General features: G+C 40.2%; 1 protein-coding gene across 1 annotated transcript in view; it reads right to left on the bottom strand.

Moving 5' to 3' along the window:
* Positions 1 to 6666: 6666 nt before the first annotated feature.
* tg (thyroglobulin) overlaps positions 6667 to 27329 on the bottom strand; it is a 353957-nt gene continuing 333294 nt past the window's right edge. The window contains exons 50-52 of the mRNA XM_073067481.1: positions 14537 to 14671; positions 12993 to 13186; positions 6667 to 6886 (exon numbers count right to left, since the gene is read on the bottom strand). Of these exons, the coding sequence (XP_072923582.1) occupies positions 6786 to 6886; positions 12993 to 13186; positions 14537 to 14671 (430 nt within the window). The 3' untranslated portion in view covers positions 6667 to 6785. The remainder of the gene's footprint in view (positions 6887 to 12992; positions 13187 to 14536; positions 14672 to 27329) is intronic.

A 27329-nucleotide genomic window follows, 5' to 3' on the forward strand; every position in this document is an offset into this window, starting at 1 on the left:
TATATGCAGTTGGCCCATATACCACTAAACTCTTGTTATTTATGTACTTGTCTAAGTACTGGTTGTGTTATTAATGTACCTGCCTCAACCATTTCCTCTGGCAGTTCACCCTCAAAAGGGTGAAAAGTTGCCCTTCAAGCTTCTATTGAATCACCCCTTTCTCACCTTAACCCCATGTCCTACACATCAGAATGCAGGATGGATGCAGATGATGGATCCCTGATCAACCCCACATCAATAATGACTGCTAAAAGAAAGAGGGTAAGAAGTGAGTTCTGATCTATTTTACTACATGGACACTCATTTCCTGCCCTAAAATCCACTCTCTTCAGTTTGCACCCCGACCCTACACACTTCCTGGCTTTTCTTCCAACCTTCCATTTTATGATGCTGAAACATACAGTCCAGGGATCTACTCAGTAATTTGAATCTGCTGCCTTTTGGACAATCATGTGCATATCTCCTTAAGGTTGTGTAGTCCAAGCCCGGCATTCTGCATGTTATCTCTGGCAGTTAGTCAGGTGGAGTTGCTGTGCTCCTGCAGATGCCCTAACTCCCCTCAACCTGCCTATGATAAACCCTGCATCAGAAAATTTGGGTTTACCCGCAGCATTGACATAGAAATAACGGTTATTTGTCCAGGTGTTGGATATTATTCAAAATCTCCAGTCATGGAGGCAGAGAAAAAGAAAATAGGCACGGGAAAAACTGTGAATAAATAAAGTGCTGTATTATTACAGCTTTAGTTTGAAGGTTCAATTCTATCAATTTCCAAATCAAACATCTACATAAGAACATAACAAAATAGAAGGCAGGAAAAGAATGTGTAAATAATTTTTTTTTCCCTCTGCACTTGTGGCTACATTATGTGGTTCTGGAGATGTGGCAGATGCACAGAGAGGAACAGTAAACTGAACTGTTACCAAGATCAGCAAAACTTGAGCTATAAGAATTTGAAGAGGTGGGATTGTTCACTCTGAGGAAGTGAAGCTATCAAACTCTAAAGAGCATGAGATTTGCTTCGGGCCCATACCCTTTGTCAGGACTAACTGAAAGAAAAGATAGTAAGTTCTTTCAGTTAGTCCTGATGAAGGGTCTCAGCCCGAAATGTCAACAGTGCTTCTCCCTATAGAAGCTGCCTGGCCTGCTGTGTTCCACCAGCATTTTGTGGGTGTTGCTTGAATTTCCAGCATCTGCAGATTTCCTCATGTTTGAGATTTGCTTGTTGGTTTATTGTCACTTGTGTCAAGATTTGGACAGACATAATTACATTGAGGTAGAAGGAAGAAAACGAAATGCAGAAGTGTTCTAGTTACACAGAACGTACAATGCAAGTAGAAAAATAAAGTGCAAGGCCTACGATGAGTTAGACTGGGAGCCCAGGAGGTCATGAGTTCATTCTTTAGCATACAAGAGGTCAATTCCAAAGTCTAATTAACAATGGACTAGAAATTGTTATTGAGTCTGGTGGTTCATGATCTCAGGCTTTTGCATCTTTTGCCCAAAGGTAAAGGGGAGAAAAGAAAGCAGCTGGGATGTGAAGGGTTCTTGATTACACTGGCTGCAAAGTAGCTGGAAGCAATGGATGGAGTCGATGAAAAGGAGGTTGATTTGTGTGTTGGTTTACACTGAGGATGTGGACTTATAAGAACTTAGTGTCTGGGATTATTTGCTCTGAGGAAGGGAAGACTCGTGCTAGATTGTATTTGTGATTAAGAAAGTCAGTGGAGGTTTCAGTTACATTAAGAAATGTTAGGCCACAGCTGAATCTATGTGCCCAGTTTGGTCTGCTCACATGGAGGCTTGGAAAAGATGCTGAGAAGGATCACTAAGGTTAGTTTCCACGTCACAGCATCAAGGAATAATTTGTTTCACTTAACATTGAATTATGGATGATTTAGCTGACAATTTTTCAAAGATGATTGCATTTGATTGTGTGTGTGTTACAAGCTGCCCCAAATAAATGTTGGGAAGGCCAAGAAACACAATTTCAAGTTGTAAGGAAGCAGAGTTAGGTTTAATTGCTAGGAAGCGCCTCTTTCTACAGAGAATAATGCAACTCTGAAATCCTGCAGTATACTTGACTATGTTGAGTACCTATTAATGAAAGCTGGATGCCTGTCCAGAGATAGTAGTGCAAGAGGTGCTATCTCCAAATAGTTTTAAGAGCTTATACATTGTTACCTTAAATAACAACCTGAGTCTCAACATGGAGAAGACAAAAGAGATTATTGTGAACTTCAGGAGGTCGTAGGTCAAACGCTCTCCATTGCACACCAGTGGTTCTGCAATAGAGAGAGTGAAGAGCACAGAGTTCCTTAGTGTGTTCATAATGGACAGTCTAACATGGATTCATAACACTTCCTTACCAGTCAAGAAGGCACAGCAGTGTCTACGTTTTCTGAGGAGATTGAGGCATGCAAGGCTCTCTAACCCCATTCTAGCAACTTTCTACAGGGGCACCATCGAGATTGTTCTGTCTGGCTGCATCATTGTGTGGTGTGGTACGGAGGCTGCATGGCATCAGACTGAAAGAGTCTACAGAGGATAGTAAAAACTATCAAGAGGATCATAGCATTCTCCCTCCCCCTCCCCCCCCATGTGTGACATTTATTGGGAGAGTCGTATATGAATGGCCCAAAACATTGTGAGGATCTCTCCCACCCATCTCACAATCTGACCCACTACCATCAGGAAGGAGGCACAGGAGCATCAGGACTAGGACTGCTGGACTGAGTAACAGCTTCTTCCCTTGGACTGCTTGAGCATTTAGATATTACGAAAGGGGATGTGCTGGAGCTTTTGGAAAGCATCAAGTTGGGTAAATCACTGGGAATGGACAAACTGTACCCCAGGCTACAGTGGGAGGCGAGGGAGGAGATTGCTGATCCTCTGGCGATGATCTTTGCATCATCAATAGGGATAAGAGAGGTTCTGGAGGATTGGAAGGTTGCGAATGTTTTTCCTTTATTCAAGAAACTGAGCAGAGATAGACCAGGAAGTTATAGACCAGTGACTCTTACCTCAGTGGTTGGTAAGTTGATGGAGAAGATTCTGAGAGGCAGGATTTATGAACATTTGGAGAGGTATAATATGATTAGCAGTAGTCAGCATGGCTTTGTCAAGGGTAGGTTGTGCCTTATGAGCCTGACTGAATTTTTTGAGGATGTGACTAAACACATTGATGAATAAAGAACAATAGATGTAGTGTATATGGATTTCAGCAAGGCATTTGATAAGGTACGCCATGCAAGGCTTATTGAGAAAGTAAGGAGGCATGGGATCCAAGGGGACATTGCTTTGTGGATCTAGAACTGGCTTGCCCACAGAAGGCAAAGAGTGGTTGTAGACGGGTTATATTTGGCGTGGAGATCAGTCACCAGTGGAATGCCTCAGAGATCTGTTCTGGGACCCTTACTCTTCGTGATTTTTATAAATGACATGGATGAGGAAGTGGAGGGATGAGTTAGTAAGTTTGCTGATGACACAAAGGTTAGAGGTGTTGTGGATAGTGTGGAGGGGTGTCAGAGGTTAAGACGGAACATTGATAGGATGCAAAACTGGGCTGAGAAGTGGCAGATGGAGTTCAACCCAGATAAGTGTGAAATGGTTCATTTTGGTAGGTCAAGTATAATGGCAGAATATAATATTAATGGTAAGACTCTTGGCAGTGTGGAGGGTCAGAGGGATCTTGGGGTCCGAGTCCATAGGATGCTCAAAGCAGCTGCGCAGGTTGACTCTGTGGTTAAGAAGGCATATGGTGTATTGGCCTTCATCAATCGTGGAATTGAATTTAGGAGCCAAGAGGTAATGTTGCAGCTTTCTAGGACCCTGGTCAGACCCCACTTGGAACACTGTGCTCAGTTCTGGTCACCTCACTACAGGAAGGATGTGGAAGCCATAGAAAGGGTGCAGAGGAGATTTACAAGGAAGTTTCCCATATTGGGGAGCATACCTTATGAGAATAGGTTGAGTGAACTTGGCCTTTTCTCCTTGGAGTAAAGGAGGATGAGAGGTGACCTGATAGAGGTGTATAAGATGATGAGAGGCATTGTTGTGTGGATAGTCAGAGGCTTTTTCCCAGGACTGAAATGGTTGCCACATGAGGACACAGGTTTAAGGTGCTGGAGAATAGGTACAGAGGAGAGGTTAGGGGCAAGTTTTTTACTCAGAGTGTGGTGAGTGCGTGGAATGGGCTGCCGGCAACCGTGGTGGAGGCGGATATGATAGGGTCTTTTAAGAGGCTTTTAGACAGGTACCTAGAGCTTAGTAAAATAGAGGGCTATAGGTAAGCCTAGTAATTTCTAAGGTAGGGACTTGTTTGGCATAACTTTGTGGGCTAAAGGGCCTGTAATGTGCTGTAGGTTTTCTATGTTTCTATGACTGAGACTAATGGATACTTTGCCTCCACTGAGCTCTCGTCACTAGGACATTGAGTTGTTCACTGTTTAGTTGTGCTGCACTTCACATGCATTTTGAATTATATTTCATTAAATTATTTGTGGTAGTATTTTGCTTTTATGTGCTGTGATTATACAGTATGTATTGTGGGTATACTGTGGTCCAGAGGAATGCTGTTTCATTTGGTTGTATATATGGATAGTCAGATGACAATGAACTTGAACTTTAATTCCAACGGCATGTTCCTAGTTGCTCCAGATCCCAGCCTCTGCAGTATCTGGGGTAGGGTGAGACAGAATGACCTCGGGTGGAAGTTATGGGCAGTTAAAACCAGTTGAGTCCTCTTTGTAATACAAAGTTAATCATTAGGCTGTGGGGGCTGCACAGTAGGTTTGACTGTATAAGGAAAAAAAAACAAAAAAACATTATCCATGTCTCGTCATTCAGCTTGTGTTGGGGAGTTTGGACAGGGGTAAAGAAATGACCAGTAGCAAAGAGTCTTCTTTCAGTCTTCAAAGATGTCACATCTTATCCGGACCTGTCTGACGAAGAATGCATGGTTGCTCAGGTTATCACTGAAATATGTGATATTTTTATTGATGTGCCATAGAAAGCATTCTATCTTGATGCAATACAACTTGTTATGACAATGGATCTGCCTTTGATCCCAAGAAACTTCAGAGTTGTGGATGCAGCTCAGTACATCACAGAAACCAGCCTTTCCTCCATGGACTCTGGGTACACTTCTCATTGCCTCAGTAAAGTATCCAGCACTATCGAAGACCCCACCCATTCTGGACATTCTCTTTTCTGCCCACTCCCATCAAGCAGAATATATAAGAGCCTGAAAGTACATATCACCAGGCCATTTCTATCCCCTTGTTATAAGTCTACCAAACCGTTCTCTAATATGAAAAGATGGACTCTTGACCACATCATCTACCTTGTTGTGTCCTTGCACCTTGGCGTCAACCTGCACGACACTTTCTCTGTAATTGTAACACTTTATTCTGCACTCTGTTTTTGTTTTACCTTGTATTACTGCAATGCACCATTGTAAGATTGATCTGTATAAGCAAGAGCAGTTTTTCACTGTACCTTGGTGCCGTAATATAAACATTTATTTACCAATATTCTATGTGAATATATTCCTCCACATATTTGTGCCTAGTTGCTCTTTCTGTGGAGGTCAAAGCACTGTGACTCAACTTTTTTGTTCCTGGATCATTCCATGCGGCTGAAACAGTTTCTAGCCTTGCCTCACAAATTTCTGCTCACAGGTGCAGCAGGGAAGTTACTCAACTCTGTTATCTTGGGCAACATTTCACTGCCTTAACTTTCATTGAGAATCAGGTGGCTTTTTGGTAATGGAATTTGCCTCTACTCTGAGAAGTTTTTGTAGAGTCCACATTACCAGATATTTTCAGTGTCAGACACGATGGAGATGGATGGATTTTTAGGGGTTTTTTCCTCTTGTGCTTTCTGTAGTTTCTGATTTTATTTATGTTGTCCTATCTACACGGAAGTTAAGCAATGTCTTTTAACTAACACCACCCCCACAGTTTGTGCCATTTACAATGAAATTACAAGAGATGCAAAACCTTACTTACTCCCTTCCTGTAAGCTGGGGACCCAAAAACTTCCTTTAGGTCAAAGAGCAATCTAATTGTATTTTTTCTAAATTGACTTACTGTATTCCATATACCCTCATCTTCACTCCTGGTTTTATCAGTTACTTAAAGCATGCTTCACTGCCAATAATTCGCAAATCTAACTAAGAGCCACTTTGATATGCAAAGTATCCTGTTTCTCTCCTCCAAGATGCCACTCCACCTGCTGAGTATTTTAAGTCTCTTAATTTCTTCCTATCCGTAAGTACAACATGTATCGGAAAGCTGCTTTTCACAGACTTCAAACAATTCTGTTCTTATCTGTTTACAACTGTTAAATTCACTTGTTTTTGGCTATCGGCTGAACAGTAAAATTAACAAATACTACGCACAGTGTTGGAGGAACTCAGCAGGTCAGGCAGCATCTATGGAAAAGAGTACAGTTGATGTTTCTGGACGAAACCCTTCAACATTTTGTGTGTGTTGCTTGGATTTCCATCATCTATAGATTTTTCTCTTGTTTAAAATATACACATTTTACAAAATAATCTAAGGAAATTATGACTTGTATACTAGTCAGTTGTGGATTTTTCTCTTGGTAACATAACGTACGTTCGAATAATGCTGATGGTTAGGCAAAGGAACCACACAGGAATAACATTTTTCCTTGATTATTTTATTTCATTACTTTCTATTCTCTCAAGTTATATTAATTTTCTTCCAAGGTTAATCAGAAAGAATGGGTTTGTCATTGAAGACTTCAAACATTACATGTTATTGATAAGATTCTCCTTGCGTTGGTTGTCTTTGTGTAACTAGCAGTTGGAATACAGGCTCATGTTGAACTATGCTTGTTTTATTCGCGGAGGCACCGCCTGAAATACAAAACGTGGATGAAAGTCTCAGGCACAGTGCAGATGCATAACATGGATAACAGTCTAAGTTTGTATGAAATTTAGATCAGGTAAGATTAGAAATTCTAACTGACAACAGTGATAGAAAACGCTGGTTAATATTAAAACTGAACATGGGAAAATCATTGTAAGTGGTATGACACGTGTGCACACAGCTGCCAGAATTACAATTATTCATTACAGTCAGACAGTGCCCCACAATGATACCTCTTAACTAAATCCAAACTTTTCTTTCCTCCTTTTACAAGCATCAATTATTCATAGTGAAAATCAAATGTTAGTCGAATATGTGCTTTTTTTTTGAAAAAACCATCTTCACAAAGTTCTTCCTATAAAAGGTGTGAGCTGGAATTTGAACCTGTCCCCACTGAAGGGGCACATATACACATAAAAATGTCTTTAATTTTTTACTGATCCCAGGAAAAACAAATACCCTGACCCCCCCTTGTCACATACTGAGTTCCAGATAATGAATAAGAAAAGGCCATTTAGTCCTTGAGTTCATCCCTTTCACAATCCAGCTTTAAACTTGCATGTCACAGATTCTGCCTGACTAATTATAATCTACTGAAGGAAACCACTGCATAAACAATTCCTTGTGGACTACAATTTTCCAGCAAACTTTTCATCAGCAACTGGCTTGAGGATATAGAACCTTGAACATAGAAGAGTAGGAACAGGCCCTTCGGCCCACAATGTTGTGCTGAACCAATTAAATTAGTAATCAAATGGCTAACTAAAATTTCTCTTCTGCCTACACAATGTCTATATCCTTCCATTGTTCTCACATTCACATATCAGAAAAGTGGCAGATGGTGTTCAATCCAGATAAGTGTGAAGTGGTGCATTTTGGAAGGGCAAACCAGAAGGCTGAGTACAGCGTTAATGGTCGGTTACTTAAGAGTGTGGATGAACAGAGGGTCCTTGGGGTTCAAATCCATACATCCCTCAAGGTCACTGCACAGGTTGATAGGGTAGTTAAGAAGGCCAATGTGATGCTAGGCTTCATTAATAGGGGGATTGAGTTCAAGGGTAGAGAGGTGATGTTGCAACTCTACAAATCTCTGGTGAGACTGCACAGAGTATTGTGTTCAATTCTGGTCACCTCTCTATAGGAAGGATGTGGAAGCTATGGAGAGGCTGCAGAGGAGATTTACCAGGATGTTGCCTGTATTGGAAAACAAGTCTCATGAGGCAAGGTTAGCAGAGCTGGGACTTTTCTCTTTGGAGCGTAGAAGGATGAGAGGGGACTTGATAGAGGTCTACAGGACTATGAGAGGCATAGACAGGGTGGATAGTCAGTACCTGTTTCCCAGGGCACCAATAGCAAACACCAGAGGGCATATGTACAACATTAAGGGAGGGAAGTTTAGGGGAGACATCAGGGGTAAGTTTTTTTTTTACACAGAGGGTTGTGGGTGCCTGGAATGACTTGCCAGGGATGGTGGTAGAGGCTAAAACATTAGGGGTATTTAAGAGCCTCTTGGATAGGCACATAGATGAAAGAAAAATGGAGGGTTATGGGGTAGTGTGGGTTTAGTACTGTTTTTTAAGGATTATATGGGTCGGCACAACATGGAGGGCTGAAGGGCCTGTACTGTGCTGTAGTATTCTAGTGTCTAGTAATGCTCCCATAATTTTTCCTACTCCAATTTAATACTTGCCCACAAGGTCCATACTTATCCTGATTTATAGCTCTTTTAAAACTTGAGGAGTTGTGTTCACTGTTCCATGACTGTTCACCCACTGAAATAGCCTTCAGAATCAGAATTTTTCACAAAGTTAAATTTGAGGTTTCTTGCCCTTTGACTTGACAATCTATATGCAAAATCTGTAAAATGTTGGCCTGAATATTGGCCCGAATATTGGCCCAAGTTACGTTTCAAATCAGTAAGAACATAACAGGAAATTATAGGCTAGTGAACTTTGAGGAATTTATTGGAGACTATAGTCAGAGATAGGATCTACTTGCATCAGGAAAAACAAAGACATTTAGAATAATTAACATAGCTTTGTGTAGGGGAGCTCCTGTTTTACAAACTTTGAGATTTTTGTAGAGATGATGAAGAGGAGTGATGAGAGCAGGACAGTGGATTTGTATACATGAACTTCAGTAAAGTATTGATAAATCTCTCATCATAGGCTGATCCAGAAGATTAAACACATGGGACTCATGGAGACATGTTAGACTGGATTCAGCATGGGCATAGTGGAGGACTGTTATTTAGACTAATATCTGTGACCAGTGATGTTCTGCAGGGGTCATTGCTAGTAGAATTGTTGTTTTTAAATGAATTGGACTAAAGCTTAGGCTGGCTGATTAGTATATTTGCAGAGAACACAAAAATTCAAGGAGTTTGATTAGTGAGGAAGGATTCAGCAGAATAGAGTCCAGTTGGCAATACCATTTGAGAATTGGCAGATGGAGTTCAATGTGGACAAATATAAGTTGCTGCACTCTTTGTGAGGAAAGTATGCAGTAAATAGCAGGGCCCTTAGAAGCACTGAAGTACAGATGGTCTTCTGGTCCAACACCATAGCTTCCAGAAAATGACAACGTAAGTGGATAAGGTGCCAAAAAAAAAAGCATATGACATCCTTGTCTTTATCAGTCAGGATGCTGCATATAAAAGTTGGGAAACATAACTTTTACACCTGGCATATTGTGTGCGTTTCAGATCAATATATTATAGGAAGAACGTTGACACTTTGGAGAGGGTACAGAAGTAGTTCACCAGGAGGTTGCCTGGATTAGGGGATTCGCTACAAGGGGAGATTGGATAAACCTAAATTGCTTTATCTCGAGCATCTAAAGACAAGGGGCAATTTGATCAGAGTGTATTAAACTTTATGAGAGGCATAGTGAGGGTAAACAGTCAGAGCTTTTTCTCCAGGATGGAAATGGCATTTTATTCTCACACGTCAATGAATCTGTTGTTTTTAAAAAAAATCACTCCCTACTTGTACATAGTTCTTTCCTTTGACTTTTTTTTTCTTTCCACTCTTTTCTATAAGTTTATACCTCAGATAAATACTACGTGGAGATTTGTGATATATGATTATATGATATATATGTACAATGTTTGAAATACATCTTATGGAAATGTTTGTTTGATGATGAACTTCAATAAAAAAATTACAAAAAAAAAGGAAATGGCATATCGAGGCCATGGGTTTCAGGTGATGGAGGGCAGATTTGAAGGAGATTTGTGAACATGTTTAAGTAGTGATTGGTAGGTGCCAGGGTAGATGGTGGAAACAACATTTAGGAGGCATTTAGACAGACACATGAACAGACAGAGGAGGGAGAAATATAGATCATATGGTAATACCAGTTGATAGACTCTTAACTGGTCAGAGCACGAGTGGGTACAGGGGAAAGGCAGGAAATTGGGGCTGAGAGGAAAATTGGATCAGCCATGATGAAATGGCAGAGCAGACATGATGGGCCAATTGGCCTAATTCTGCTTTTATATCATCTGGTCTTATGACCTTACCTTGTATGTAGGCAGATGGGGTTAGTTTGCATTGGCATCAATGTTGGCACATGGATTGTAGCCCAAAGGGCCTGTTTCTGTACTGTATTTTATGTTCTATAGGAATGTAAGATGTGGTAGATGATTGGACTTCCAGATAAACGACCCCAGTTTCTGTTCCTCCTGGTTCCAGATCCTGCAGTCTCTTGTTTCTCCAATAATGGAGTAAACTTCTATAGCAGAACCAGAATACAGGATGTGGTGGAAATATTTGTGAACTAGTAGTTCGTGGGCACCCATTGCTTGTTCAGCTTGCTGCTCTTACTGGAGTTCATATCTAAAATTTCTTGGGCTGATTGCACAATATTTTTTCATAGATGTTTTACATTAAGTTGAACAAGACAGTGGTAAATTCTTCCATTATCTTCAAGAGGGGTTTGCTTCAAAGTTAACCACTTGCTCCCTGATATGAATTCAAAGTTGGCTTTTCATAGAGCAGGATTTAGATAAATTGGAGCAATGGTTGAGCAAATGTGAGGAGTTGCACTTTTTACATCAAATTGCAAGGGAAAAGTAGATAGTACGTGACAGGACCCTTAACATCATTGAGGAATTTTAGGGTCCAAGTCCACTGTCCTCTGAAAGTGGAACACAGATTGAGAGGATGGCAAAGAAGGCGTAATTCCCCAACCAATGAAGGCAAATGAGTACATGTGTCAGGAAGTTGTTGTACAGTTATATAAACTGATGGCTAGGCTGTGCTTGGAGCATTGTGCGCTGTGCTGGTCAACAGGATATTGCCTGGGTTAGCGAAGATTATGTTCTATGAGCATCAACTCTACATGGATTAGGCTAACAAAGTCTCCTTTTGAAATTTCTGTTCCCATCTTCGTAGACGTATGAATCAGGCAAGAAAAGAGTTGTCTTTTGAGAGAATTGGATAAGATATGAATGGGTTAGGGTGATGCCTAGCTTGTTTGAATAGCCTATTGATATTCGCATTCTGCACTTGTATGTGAAAGTTTGGCACATTGAAATATCTCGCAGCATGAATCAAAGATGAGAAAGGAAAGTAAAATCTGGTATGAGGAAAGGTGGGAAGGAGAAGGAGCAACCTGATCCATCTGTCTTTTGACAGAACAGTGAAGCCTCTGAAGTTCTGAGGATGATTATTCCTTTGGTTTCTAAATATACATCCAAACAGCCCAGAGTGAACAAAAGGCAGCTGTTTGCTCCTTAAATATTCTAGATCTTTTGTAATCTGACATCCGTAAGAATCCTCAATAAAAACATGTGGTACATTTTTTTTTCAACAGGATGTGTGGGGAACTGAATAGATGCAGTCTTTCTGAAGAAGTGAGTTAAGCGCAGGAATTGTGTTCTACTCTGATTCATTTCATCTACTAAATAACTGCATAGATTAAATGAGTACCCTAACTTTCTACATTTTAAGCAGGATATTTTCAGCTCTCTCTTCCTTTCCAGCCATTATTGATTCCTTAAATAACAAACCATTTTGAGAGTTTTAGAACTCGTCAAAATGAATGCGTTCTAACACTCAAAGGATAGTAGGCTTTATAAACATATTTGGCTTCCTGATTGAGACTGCTTCTGTCTGTGTACATTATGAGTTTACACATACAAGAGGAATGTAAACACAGGATGGACATTTTCATTCCCTACTCAGAAGGGATAAACAACATTTTGGCATTTGTAGCTATCAATGCATTCAAATAATTATCAATTTTACTATTGGGTAGAATGGACTTTCTTAACTACATGATCGGTTTTATTTGGTTTCATTTTAAAGCAAATGCAACTTCATGTGAATTCCTTGCAGTGTGGAAGCAAGGAGAGGTGACCAATAATGTTTTGAATGGAAAAACTGCAAGGCAGAAAAATGGATGAATACAACTTCACTTCTGTGAGTTCCTGACCTCATTCAGGATAACTGAGAAAAGCAACCTATCAGATAAAATGAAAGAACTGTGAAGACCACACCACCAACAACAATAGAATAGTTCTTTACGTACTATCATTCTGAATCACATTGGCACTGTGCTGGAAGCAGGGAAGGATAATAATAAGATTGGAAGGAGACAGTAATAATCATGGGGCACAAAGATTGGACTTTGATTTAACAACACACACAAAATGCTGGAGGAACTCAGCTTGTTATTCAATATTTTGGGCCAAGACTCTTCATTTGGTCTAAAAAGAAATGGGGCATGGTCTATTGACATCTCCTATGAGATTCCTTTGACTTCAGCCCTTTTCATCTTTCATCTGTTATCTCCTAATTTCTCACATCATTCACTCCTGCCATGCCCTCAACTTCCTACCATCCACCAATTCATTCTCCCCCACCCCCATCCTTTCATTTTGGCTTCTGACCTTTCTTTCCAGTCCTGATTTTAAAAAAAAATCATGGCCCAAATCTCAACTGTTCACTTCTCTTCATTGATGCTGCCTGACCTGTTGAGTTCCTCCAATGCTTTGTGTGTATTACATCAGATTTCCAGGATTTGCAGTCTCTCTAGTGCCTCTGCTTTGGTTGAATACCTACAATTTCAAATCTCACTTGTATTCACCTGTGGATGGCTGGAGCATCGGAACATAGTCAGACCAGAATGAGCACTCCGCTTTCTTCAGACCTTTTTTATTTTCCAGGGAATTTGCAAATTCTTTATAGTTGCTGCCATCCATATTATCAAAAAAATTGAGCCACAGTGGCAGAGTCTCATCAGCAGATTTTCTGGAGAAGGTGAAGGGGTAGTTGGGATTGCTGATAAAACAGAAATAAATAAGTACATTTAAAAATACAATACAGGGTTAATTTGTTGACCTTAAACTACTCTGGGGATCCTTGCCCATGAAGTGTACATGCAGAATTTGAAGAAAGATCATCTCATGTTTATGAAATATTATCTGCGTTCAGCATTGTAACTAAGACTATACACAGGAGATCAAAGTTACCGATTAAACAAGTGGAATTTGTGATTGAATGATTTGCATATTCAGTAGTTGGTACTAAAGTAATATGGGCCTGAAGAGAGTGTAGATTGTTTGATCCAACTGATTGAGTTCTAAAATGGACATTATCTTCTATACTACTTAATCTCCTGTTAGATTACAAATGTGAAGTCAACAGGAAAAGCTTCTCTAAAATTCTTATGCCAAGTTAAACTGAGGAATTACTGAATCACGACTGCTAATTAGAGCCACCCAATTTTACAGTGGAGTTTCCATTTTAACTTTTGGCATATTGTTTTTATATTGGATGAAAGTCAATTAAAAATAACATGGCGAATAAGCCACTGAATTTAAGGTGGGGGTTATAAAGGAGGCAGGGTTTAAGGGTTGGCACAACATTGTGGGCCAAAGGGCCTATACTGTGCTGTATTGTTCTATGTTTGTTAAATTCTAAACAATAACAACAACTGGTTAAATGTAATAGATTTAATGCAGCAAATCTTCACTGAAGTGCTTTTAGAAAGAATTAGTATCTAATCCATAAAAACTGATATTAGGACAGAAGAGCCAAAACTTGCTCACAGAGATGGGTTTTAATGGTTTTCTTAAAGTGGGGGGGGGGGGGGGGGAGAGTGAGAGATGTTTAAAAGAAGTAGGGAGGGAATAATGGAATCTAGGGCTTTGGTAATTAAAGGCAAGGCTAGCAAAAGAAGAATAATTACATTTAAGAACGTTCAAGGGACCAGAATAATACAAATTTCAGATACACAGCGTAAAACAAAAATGTCTTTACATTTAACATAATAGTCCGCAAAGGCAATTCAGTGGGGAGATGCGATAGATGAAAACATAAGTAGAGGATGGATTTTAGAGTACTAAATTGGTCTACTTCTTTAAAATGTAAAATAAAACACATGACTGCATTGTTTGTTACTAACAGCAGTGTAACAAGAAGTTTGAAAGTCACTGCATTAATGCTGATGTCCTGTTATGAAGAGTATCAAAACTTCACACTTTTTTCCCCACTTTTTCTCTCTTATTTTCCTTTTTATTCTAGAACTTTGTATCTCTCTCTCAATGTCTTTCATGATTCATGGTCCCCTTTAGTCCTCATGGTATTTATCCCAGGAGTGGGGTTGTAAGATAAAGAATCACTACTTACCCTGATTTGACAAAGTTGGCAATGTACTGGATTATAGTGAGTGACAAGCTTTGCTCTTGTACCGTGAACATCTGTTCTGAGTCAGGATGGAGAGGCAACCCAAAAACAAACTGAACCTCTGAGGAAAGACTTGCACTGAAACAGGAAGAGAAGACAACCTCATGAGTAGAGATTAAAAGTTGACTCTACTGTCTATTATGGAAGTAAACCAAATAGTTATTCTTTGGTGAACCATTAATTTACCTTGGTACCTTAACACCATAAGGGAGAAGACACTTCTAATCATGTGTTTCTGTACAAGGAAAATTCAGAGTGAATTGATTATCTTGAACCCATTCATTGGAAGCGTGTAGAAGCCAAACATAAATAACAGAAAGAACTCACTCACTCCCCATCTCACCAAACATCTACTGCACCAGCTGTGGCAGAGGGCTGCAGGTCTCAAATTACTCAGTCACCTCAGAACTGCATTTGGGAAAGGAGAAGACTGGGCCGAGTCATCAGTAACACATGGTTCTAGAGCTTCATGAAAGCTCTTGAATATTAAACACATTCACTGTTTAATGTTACACAACAGATACTGGATTGTGGCTGTGGAATATTAGATGTACTGTCATTTTCCATACCCTGGACAAGGAGGATGAATCAGCAGTCTGGTAAAACACCAAGGAAAAAAAAGTCAGTGATTAAATAATTCATGTTAAAATCATGGAACTTTATAAAAAGGGTTTCAGATTGATAGCACAAGTGAAAAGAATTAATCCTGAGACTGAAAGTACAAACTGTTGAGGTAATAAATAGAACTTAAATCCCGCCCTGCCACCCACTCCCACACCTGTTTGTAGAACTAGTGCGGAAGTGGACAAACTACTATAAGAGATGGTTGCTAACAGCTTGTCCTCTGTGATTTAAGACCACTGTTTGCTAAAGACGGAGGAGAATGGGCTCTGATTTCAGGCAGCACTGGTGGACAGATGACTCGCGTTAAGGATTTTTGCACGGCAAGTAACAATACCACATGCCAGACACATAGTATTTGTCACAAGGAATAACCAATCAACCTGCATCAGATTTACCATTCACACTACGACATCTGCACAGCCTTTCTTAATCTTTTAGGCACAGAATCATAAAGCCATACAGCATGAAAACAGGCGCTTTGAACCACATCCGAAGGAAGCCCACATCATCGCAAGCTGCACATAGACATCAGTAGAGGACAAGACCAAACCCAGACTGCTAGAGCTGTAAGCATGTCTGATTCTCAGGAACAGACTGACTTGAGATTGATACCTCAGAGTTCAGGTCTTGACAATGTGGCATTGATAGTGTCTTCCTTGGTGAATGTGATCATGTGTCTATTGGGTAAATAACGTCCAAAGAATTCCATGGGAAAGGAGCTGCTTATAGCTCAGTTTGACCAATATATCAGATCCCATTATGGTGAAAATATAACTGTTATTGTCTGAGGCAGTCCCTAAGGTTCAACGATGACCTGATTCCGTTTCTCTTCTGTGGATTCTGTGGTTCACAAAAAAAGAAACCAGGATGTTGTGTTGGTTCCCAGATGCTAGGGTTCAGGATGTCTCAGAATGGGTGCAGAACATTCTCAAGAGGGTGGGTGAGCAGCCAGAACATGTGGTGCACGATAGAACCAATGATACAGATAGAAAGGGGCAAGAGGTCCTGTGCAATGAGTATAGGGATCTAGGGAAAAGGCTGAAGAACAGAACCTGCAAGGTAGTAATCTTTGAAATACTCCCAGTGTAACATGCTAGTCAGGGCAGGAATAGGATGATGGCACAGATGAATGAGTGGCTGAGGAAGTGGTGCAGAGGGCAGAGTTTCAGATTTCTGGATCTTTGTGATCTCATCTGGGAAAGATCTAACCTGTACAAAAAGAATGGGTTACACCCGAACCTGAGGGCGACCAAGATTCCTGCAGACAGGTTTGCTAGAGCTGCTGGGGAGGGTTTAAACTAATTTGGCAGGGAAATGGGAACCAGAGTGATTTTGCTGAGGATGGGGCAGTTGGTACACAAGTTAATGCAGTGTGTAATTAGAGTGTGAGGATGGAAAGACCAATGATACTGCAAAATTGCAGTTAGTGGGGTGAAATGTAACATCAGGGCAAAATCAAACTGGGTGATGAATACAGGACTGAAGGTGTTATATCTGAATGCACACAGTATGAAGAATAAAGTAGATCTTGTAGTGCATTTAGAGATTGGCAGGTATGACATTGTGGACATCACTGAGAACTAGCTGAAAAAAGATCATAGTTGAGAGCTTAACACCCAAAGATACACCATCTAACTAAAGAACAGGCAGGTAGGCAGAGGGGAGTGGTGTGGCTCTAATGGTTAAAAAATGAAATCAAATCCTAAGAAAAAGTTGACATGGAATTAGATAACGCAGAATCCTACAATGTGGGATATACATCTCAACAGGAAATAGAAAAGGAATGCAATAAGGGCAATGGAGATAGACACGGGGGATTTCAATATGCAGGTAAATTAGGAAAATCTGGTTGGTACTGGATTCCAAGAGGGGGAACTTGTAGAATGCCTCTGAGATAGCTTTTTAGAGCAGCTTGTGGTTGAGCCCACTAAGGGAGGGGCAATTCTGGATTGGCCGTTGTGTAATGAATCAGATTTAATTAGGAACCCTTGGGAGACAGAGATCATAATATGATATCATTCACTCTGCAGTTTGAGAGGAAGGAGATAAAGTCAGCTACATCAACATTACAGTGTAGTAACGGGAATTACAGAGGAATAAGAAAGTAGCTGGCCAAAGTTGATTGGAAGGAACACTAGTAGGGATGATGGTAAAACAGCAATGTCTTGAGTTTCTGGGGCAAATTGGAAGGCACATGATAGATGCATCCCAAAGATGAAGTATTCTATAGGAAGGATGGTGTAATTGTGGGTGACAAGGGAAGTCAAAGACAACATTAAAGTAAAAGTGAGGGTATATAATACAGCCAAAATTAGTGGGAAGTTAGAGGATTAGGAAGCTTTTAAAAACAGCCAGAAGGCAACTAAAAAGAAACATAAGGAGAGCAAAAGATAAATGTAAATTAGTTAAAAAATCAAAAAGGATACCAAAAGTTTTTTTTTCATATTTATAAAGAGTAAAAGAGAGGTAAGTGGATATTGGACCACTGGAAAATGATACAGGAGAGGTAGTAAGGAAAGAAATAGTAAATGAACTAATATGTATTCTGCATCAGTCTGCACTGTGGAAGACGCTGGCAGTATGCCAGAAATTTGAGAGTGTCAGGGAGTAGAAGTGAGCATCATTGCTATTACTAAGGAGGTGCTTGGGAAGCAGAAAGTTCTGAAGGTAAATGAGTCACCTGGATGAGATAGACTACACCCCAGGGTTCTGAAAGGGGTATCTGAAGAGATTGTGGAGGTATTAGTAATGATCTTTCAAGAATCACTAGATTCGGGAATGGTTCCCGGAGGACTAGAAAATTGTGAATGTCACTCCACTCTTTAAGAAGGGAGGGAGGCAAAAGAAAGGAAATTATTGAACAGTTAGCCTGACGATTTCTAAACAAGAAGAAAATTCAAAAATCAGGGGTGCAAAGGAACTTGGGAGGTTCTAGTGCCAGATTCCCTAAAGGTTAATTTGCTGGTTGAGTCGGTGGTGCGGAAGACAAATGCAATGTTAGCATTCATTTCAAGAGGACTGGAATACAAGAGAAAGGATGTGATGCAGAGGCTTTATCAGGCATTAGTCAGATTTCAGAGTATTATGATCAGGTTTGGGACCCTTATCCAAAAGATGTACTGACATTGGAGAGGGTCCTGAGGAGATTCATGAGAATGATTCCAGGAATGAAAGTGTTAACATATAAGCAGCATTTGATGGCTCTGGGCCTGTAGTTACAGGAGTTTAGAAGAATGAGGGGGGAACCTCTTTGAAACCTATCAAATTTTGAAAGGCCTAGACAGAATGGATGTGGAGAGAATATTTCCTATAGTGGGTGAGTCTCAGACCAGAAAGTACAGCCTTCCAATAGAGGGACATCCATTTAGAACAGATATGAGAAAGAATTTCTTTATCCAAAAGGTAATGAATTGTGTAATTCGTTGACATGCATGGCTGTGGAGGCCAAGTCATTGAGTATATTTAAAGCAGAGGTGGATAGGTTTTCGGTTATCAGACCTTCAGCAGTTACAGGGGAAGGCAGGTAGAAGGTGAAGGAAATCCATTGGGTTCTTAACAGGGCTGATAGAAAAACCAGGAAACCTAACAATGCAGAGGAACCTGTCGCTACACCTGTCTTCCCTATATTTCCACTGTTTCTGGAAGGATCGTCAGGATCCTGAAGAAACACCAGTTTAATACTATCTATAAACTCTTAAGGAAGCTTATATCACAGCTTATGCGGGTTAAAGATGACCCGGGACTCGAGTTGGCTGTCACTTACAGGATTCCCTGTGAATACGGAGTGGTGTATATCGGTCAAATGGGATGTACAGTGGAAACCTACATCAAGAAGCACAGGAGGTGTATCTATTTAGCTTACCCAAAGTAATCAGTGGCAGAAAAACACTGCATTTGCAATAGTCATAGAATTGACTTCAATGGTATAAAACTACTGTGCCATGCCAATAGATTTTGGGACCACTGGTAGTAACCTAGAGAAAAATAATTTTAATAAAGATGAAGGTTTCATTTTAAGAAAGAACTGGAAATCAATTGTAAATTAGGATGGAGAGCAGAAACCTGATTGGATTAGGACTAGCCAATCAGGAGGGATTGTCTAGGGGGGGGGGAGAAGAGAGGGGGGTATAAATACCACCAAACTAGACATACCCAAGCATCATCCTGATGAAGATGGCAGAGTTTGTCATCGAAATGTTGGCTATAATCAATACCTGCACCAGGCTAGAAATCTGAGAAACCTGAGAATCATAACTTCTACAACCATGTCCAGATCATTAATATATACAATAAACCAGGGTCTCATCAGTAATCTCTGTGAAGTACCACAAGCTTCAAATCACAAAAAAAAAAACCTTCAACTGTCTTCCTTTGCCTTCTATTACCAGTCCTCACTGAGGTGTCTACCTTGGAAAGGATGAGCTGATTAAGTTCCTCTGTCAACATCAGGAGGATCTGTCCTGGGTGTGACACGTTGATTCAATCACAAAGAAGGCATGCCAGCAGCTCTAGTTCATTACAATTTTGAGGAAATTTGACATGTCACCAAAAATGTCTGCAAGTTTCTATAGACATACGGTGGAGAGCTTTCTAACTGGTTGCATGAGAGCCTGATATGGAGGTTCTAATGTACAGGACCACAGGAGACTGCAGAGGATTGGAGAGTTAACCAGTTCCCTCAGGAACAGCCATCTGCACCATCGAGGGCAGCTTCAAGGAGATGGCATCCATAATTAAGAGCCCTCATCCACAATTAAGGGCCATTGCCAACTGTGATATGCCCTCTTTAGTTATTGCCATTAGGAAAGTAAAGTAGCCTAAAGACTCTTACACAATGTTTCAGGATCAGCTTCTTTCCCTGTCAGATTTCTGAATGGCCAATGAACACCACTTTACTATTCCTTTTATTATACAATTTTTGTAATTTATAGTAATTTTATTTCATTGTACTGGTGCAAAATAACACATTTCACGTCAAAAGACAATGAGAATAAACCTAATTCTGAGTTTGATTCAGTTTATGTTGCCAAATTGTCCTCAGTCTATGGGGTCTTAACTTTTGGAGCTATGTCCCATGTGTGGCCTTGTAAAATACTTTACTGAAGTCCCTAAAGGTACTTCGACTGCACTCTTTGAAAAAATCAGTTGAATAGATGGATAAAATCTCCTCAAAGTCCTATCGGTATTCCCTGATCGACCCCTACTTTTCCAAGTGGAAAATAACCCCGTTCTTGAGAACCCTTCATGGGTAATGATGTTTGACAGATGGGCCTAATGTCACCTAGCTTATCCTTGTTGTTCTTGAATAAAGATACCCCATTCACTGGTATTTTTGATAATATTCTCTAGAATTCCATCAAGCTGTTCCTGAATTCTTCAAAAGTGCAATGTTCTTCTCAAAAGTGAACATAGTAGATGAGAAGTATTGTTTAAGACCTTGCCCTTGTCCTTATGGCTTAGCATATAGTTTAACTATTTTGTCCTAAATGGGCTCTTCTCTTTACTTTATATGCTAACAAAATTGCTTTTAAACATTCCGTAAACATGCCAGACTTTTTTTTCCCTCGTCTTCGTAACTGCTTTTTAAGTACCACCCTACAAATTTCGTACTCCCATAGGACCTCTTGATTTTGATCTCTAAGTGTACCACAAGGGACCCCTTTTTTTATGGGACTCACAATATCCCTTGACATCCAACATTCCTTGGACTTGTTTAAATATACTTTTCATCATCACTAAACCACACCAGCTCTGAACTTTCCCTAATTCTACTTTTGACTGGCCTTCTGGTCATATGTGGACCTATCTGCAAGTAGGAACTTGCATCAACTTTTGGTAGGTCTTGCCATTTGAAATCAGTCTTTCCCACACTGTACCTTTAATTATTTTCTATTCCTCTCCATAACAAGCTTAAAGACTGATTGATTTGAACTTTTTCTTTTGAAAAGTTATTGGGAAGGGCTGCTAATACAGGTTAATAGAAATAACAATGTCAGAAATTACACGTAAGAACCAAAGGAAAATAGGAGCAGGAGTAGTCTTTGCCATCACTTGGTTTTCAAACATTTCTCTCATGGCAAAGTTCTCAAAATAGCGAAGTTCAAAAACATATTAGAAAAATACATTTGTCACCATGTACTACTCCAAGAATCATTTTCTTGCAGGCATTCACAGTAGAACAAAGCAATACAATAGAATCAATGAAAAACTACACACAAAGACAGACAAACAACCAATGTGTAAAGGAAGACAAACTGCGCAAATACCACATAATAATAATAATAATAATAAATTAAATAAAAAAATACGAGTTGTAGATCCCTTAAAAGTGAGTCTGAATGTTGTGGAAATTAGTTCAGTGTTGAAGTAAGTGAAGTTCTTGAAACTGGTTTAGGAGCCTGATGGTTGAAGGGTAACAACAGTTTCTGAACCTAGTAGTGTGTTCTGTGCAGGTCAGTGTCTGACATGATTAGTGGTTGACTCAACCTCCTGCCATTCAGTAACAGAACTATTGAAGTACATGATACTTTCTTTACATTGTTGTAAAGCAAAGTCACTAGTACTTCATTGTCTTTTCTACCAATTACTGGGGATCTGCTTTACCATTTTTCCTCCTTATAAATTATCACACTCAACACCATCCTTGAATGGTAAAGATGGGTTATTGCATTCCACCATTCTGTTCCAATAGGAGTATTTCTCTAAAATATCTTCCCTCATGAAAAATCATAGCCATCCATGCTAATATGAATGTTCAAATTGGCACCTTGGCCCTGAGTGAAAATAGAATGGCCTTGGCACCATCCTAATTTCAATCGACTTAAAACATATATTTACCATTATCTATTCTTCCAGACTTTTATATCATTAGGATTTTTCTGAAAGTCATATACTGATGGCTCTGCCACCTTGGAGCTTCTTATCCTTGGACCATCATACTACTTATCTGTTCAAACAAGTGATTTTCATCCTTCACAATTTCAGCTTCAACCTCAACTCTTTGCTTCTTGACCCCCATTATACCCCATTCACATACTTCACCAGTGTGAACTACTTCTTTCACATAAATGCTCTCTTCCATGCTTATGGTTATCTTCTAAGGAAGGTAAATGAAATGTTAGCATTCATTTAAAGAGACTAGAATAAAAAAGCAAGAATATTGTGAGCTGTTTTGTGCCCCTTATCTAAGAAAAGAAGTGCTAGCATTGGAGAAGGTCCAGATGAGGTTCACAAGAATGATTCTGGACATGAAAGGGTTAATGTATGAGGCGCATTTGATGGCTCTGGGCCTGTGAATACTGGAGTTTAGAAGAATGAGTGGGTATCTCATTGAAACCTGATGAATATTGAAAGGCCTAGATAGAGTGGACTTGGAGATGATGTTTCCCGTAGTGTGAGTGTCTAGGACCAGATGGCATAGCCTCAATAGAAGAATGTCTATTTATAACAAAGATGAGAAGCAATTTTGTTAGCCAGTGGGTGGTGTATCTGTGGAATTCATTGCCACAGATAGCTGTGGAGGCCTAGTTATTGAGCATATTTAAAGTGGATTGATAAAGAGTTTGATGGGTTCTGGCTTAGTAAGTGTGTCAAAGTTTATGGGGAGAAGGCAGAAGAATGGCATTGGGAGTGATAATAAATCAGCCATGATTGAATGGCAGTGCAGACTCAAATAGCCCAGTTCTGCTCCTATGTCTTACAGTTTTATGGTTGTATTCCTGTGGCATCAAATGTTAACCTGCCTGCTGCTGTTCAGTTCTTTGTACTCGCCACTGAGATCACACACAAAATGCTGGTGCAACACAGCAGGCCAGGCAGCATCTATAAGGAGAAGCACTGTCAACGTTTCGGGCCGAGACCCTTGGTCCGACACGTCAACAGTGCTTCTCCTTATAGATGCTGCCTGTCCTGCTGTGTTTCACCAGCATTTTGTGTGTGTGTTGTTTGAATTTCCAGCATCTGCAGATTTCCTCGTGTTTGCTGTTTATTTCTGAGATTCTCTCTGGGGGAAAAATATCCTCTCTGAAGTCAATTCAATTAGTCTCTGAAAGTCTTCATAGGTTGGCCTTTGACACTTCATTCACTTCAGCACTTGAATGCTCAAGGCATCCGTCCATTATACATTCCATCCAGTTAAAATCTGCATCATTCCTTGTAATTACCCCTTGCACAAGAGGCATTAACAATGGACTATCTAGCTAACTTTTTTTCTTGGTGGGACCTGAGCTGCTGGTATTCTCTGTCTATCACTGAGCATAATTTTGTATGAATGTTGCCATTTCTCCAACACTCTCAACACTAATGAAAAGTGAAATGGTCTTCCCCAGTCCAATTTTCAAATCTTGCTCTCAAGCCTGACACTTTCTACTTTTTACTTGCCTTCTGTTCTGTTAGTTTCAGCTAATTTTATCCTGGATCATCACCTATTCCTTTAATCACATTTCTATCAAACATTTGCCTCCTGTAAACTGATGTTATAAAAATGTCTTGATCATGCATTCCTTTTAAAATTGCCACATCATCCTTTTTTTTTGAAGTAAAGTGTTGACTAAAGTCTTTTTACAAAATACTTGACTCTCTCCACTCTCATTGTCCTCCTGTAAGACAGGTATATAATGAGTTCTGCTGCTCAATGATAAGAAGAGATGCTTCAGAAGCATTTTTAACTGAGAAGTTATAGTTCAATCATCACATCAGTTAGCTTGTCATATCCAACAGCATTGCAGGAATTTAAAGCAGATACATGCTCAGACCCATCCAGACTCAGTAAGGATCAAGAGTGGGGAATAGAAGAGGGGAGGGTGAAAGAGTATTTTTTAACAGGAAAGAGAAATTGATATTCATGCCATTAGGTCGGAGAGGACCCAGATGGAATATCAGGTTTTGCTCCTCCACCCTGAAGGTGGCCTCATTGTGGCAGAAGCAGAGGCCATGGACTGATATGTCAGAACAATTACTGCACAATTGCAACTCGTCATATAAACATTCTATACTATCCTGATACAACATAAATAGCCCTAATAGTGTTTCTTCTTTCAGTTCCATGTTAATTCCTCCCAGATAGGATCATTCAAAGCAGATGTTACCCCACCCATAGTATTAAAAGACCCAAACTAAAGTCATAGACAAAATTCTCTAAGGACATCAACATAGGGCATTTTCCCTCCCTTTTTGCTTGTTCTTTGTAATGTTTAAGGCTGTCTGCCGTACATACCTCCTCTAATACTATACTGCAGCTTAATGGGACTGCCCTAATTTAGGCTCTCATTTATACACCCAGTGCAACTGTCGCTATTCAAGTCCATCTCCGAGAATCTTCTTTGATCCACTTTCCCTATGCGTTACACCCGCACTGACATTGCACCACAGAAATGAAATGATTTATTTTCTTCATGCCCTTTTTCACTCTATAATCCCATACAACACATACAAAATGCTGGAGGAACTCAGCAGATTAGGTAGCATCTATGGAAATAAACATGCAGTGGATGAAGACCCTCCTTCAGGACTGGAAAAGAAGGTGGGGGGGGGATGCCAGAGTAAAAAGGTGGAAGGGGGAGGGGAAGAAGGATAGCTGGAAAATGATAGGTGAAGCTAAATGGGTGGGAATGGTAAAGGGCTGGAATCTGATAGGAGAAAAAGGTGGACAATAGGAGATAGAGATGGAGTGGCACCGGGGGGGGGGGGGTGGGGGGGGTTGATCAGAAGGTAAAAAGAGGTAAGGGACAAGAGTGGGGAATAGAAGGGGAGGGCGAGATAATCTTTTTTTTAAAACGGGAAAGAGAAATTGATAATCATGCCATGGGGTTGGAGGCTACCCAGACAGAATTTGAGGTGTTGCTCCTGAAGGTGGTCTCATTGTGGCACAAGAAGAAGCCATAAACTGACATGCCAGAACAGTTACCGTACAAGTGAAACTAGTCATATCCCATGAATAGTTTCAGTTACGCAGTAATTTCCTTCAGTTAAACACTGAAGACTACCCAACAGTCCTAGGGATTTAGAGGAACAAATTTGTAAAGACATCACAGACTGTTGCAAGAAACAAAGTTGTTACAGTAGGTGATTTAAACTTTTCATGTGTTGACTAGGAATCCTGTACTGTAAAAGGACTATATGGGTAGAGTTTGTCAAATCTGTTCAGGAGTTTCCTTCAGTACATTTAAGTTCCAATGAGAAAGCATGTAATACTGGATGAGACAGAGCAGTTGACAAAAGTTTGTGTAGGGGAACACTTTTTGCATCTAGTGACCATAATACCATTAGTTTTAAAGTAAATATGCAAAAAGATGAGTCTGGTCCGCAGGCTGAGATTCTAAATTGAAGAAAGGCCAATTTTGATGGTATCAGAAATGATCTGGCAAGTGTGGATTGGGAGAGGCTGTTTTTTGGTAATGGTGTAGTTGGTGAGTGGGAGGCCTAAAAAAAAAATGAAATTTTGAGAGTACAAAGTTTGTATGTGTCTTTCAGAACAAAAGTTAAAGATAACAAGTGTAGGGAACCTTGGTTTTCAAGAGATATTGAGGCCCTGGTTTAAAGAAAAAAGGTGCATAACGGGTATAGGCAGTTGGGACCAAATGAGGTGTTATGGACTACAGGAATTGCAAGAGAACGCTTAAGAAAGAAATCAGGAATGCTAAAAGAAGGCATAAAGCTGCTCTAGCCGACAAGGTAAAAAAGAATAGTACTGGATTCTACAGATACGTTAAGAGCAAAAGGATTGTAGGACACAAAATTGGTCCTCTGGCTGACCAATCCATGTGTGGAGCCAAAACAGAGAGGGTAGATCTTAAATGCATTCTTTGCATCTGTATTACTTGGGAGATGGATAGAAGTCAGTAAAGTGGCAACAAAGTCATGGACCCTGTACAAATTACACTGGAGGAGATGTTTGCTACCCTGAAGTAAATCAGGGTGGATAAATCCCCAGGGCTTGACAAAATGTTCTCTTGAACCTTACGGGAGGCAAGTACAGAAATTTCCAGGGCCCTGGCAAAGATATTTAAAACATCCTTAGCAACAGGAGAGAGGTACCAGAGTATTGGAGGACAGCCAACATTGTTCTGTTTAAGAAAGGCTCTTAAACATAAACCAGAAAATTATAGGCTGGTGAGTCTGACATCAGTTGTGGGAAAGTTATTGGAAAGTATTCTAAGATTGGTTATATAAACATTTGGATAGACGTAGTCTGATTAAGGATAGTCACCATGGCTTTGTGCATGGTAGGCCATGTCTAACCAATTTTAGTTTTTTGAGGAAGTTACCAGGAAAGTGGATGAAGACAAGGCAGTCTACGTGGACTTTAGTAAGGTATTTGACAAAGTCCTGCATGGGGGGCTGGTCAGGAAGATTTAGTCACTTGGTATTCAAGATGAGGTGGTAAATTGGATTAGACATTGGCTTTGTGGGAGAAGGCAGAGAGTATATGGTGGCCTTTCTGTTTGGAGGGTTGTGACTAGTCATGTGCCATAGGGACTGGTGCTGAATCCTTTGTTATTTGTCATCTATATCAATGATCTTGATGAGAATGTGGTTATCTGGATCAGTAAATGTGGTCAGCAAATCTGCGGATGACACCAAGATTGGGGGTGTAGTGGACAGTGAGGAAGGCGATTATGGCTTGCAGAGGCACTTGCGTCAGCTGGAAAAATGGGCTGAAAATGGCAGATGGCGTTTAATGCAGACAAGTGTGAAGTTTTGCACTTCAGTAGGACCAACCAGGATAGTTCTTGCACAGTGAATGGCAGGGCACTAACGAGTGTGGTAGAACAAAGGGAACTGGGAATACAGGTACATAATTTGTTGAAAGTGGCACCACAGGTAGATAGAGTCATAAAGAAAGCTTTTGGTACATTGGGCTTCATAAATCAATGTACTGAGTAGAGGAGATGGGTTGTTATGTTGTACAAGACATTGGTAAGGCCTACTTTAGAGTATTGTGTGCAATGTTGGTCACCTGCCTACAGGGAAGTTGTAAGCAAGATTGAAAGAGTGCAAAAAAAATGGCTAGGATGTTGCCAGCTCTGGAGGACCTGAGGTATAAGTAGATTGAATTGGTTAGGACTGTATTTTTTGCAACATAGAAGATTGAGAGGAGATTTGATAGATGTAT

The sequence above is a fragment of the Hemitrygon akajei genome, chromosome 1 (assembly GCF_048418815.1).
Source record: "Hemitrygon akajei chromosome 1, sHemAka1.3, whole genome shotgun sequence".
In the NCBI taxonomy this organism is placed as follows: Eukaryota; Metazoa; Chordata; class Chondrichthyes; order Myliobatiformes; family Dasyatidae; genus Hemitrygon; species Hemitrygon akajei.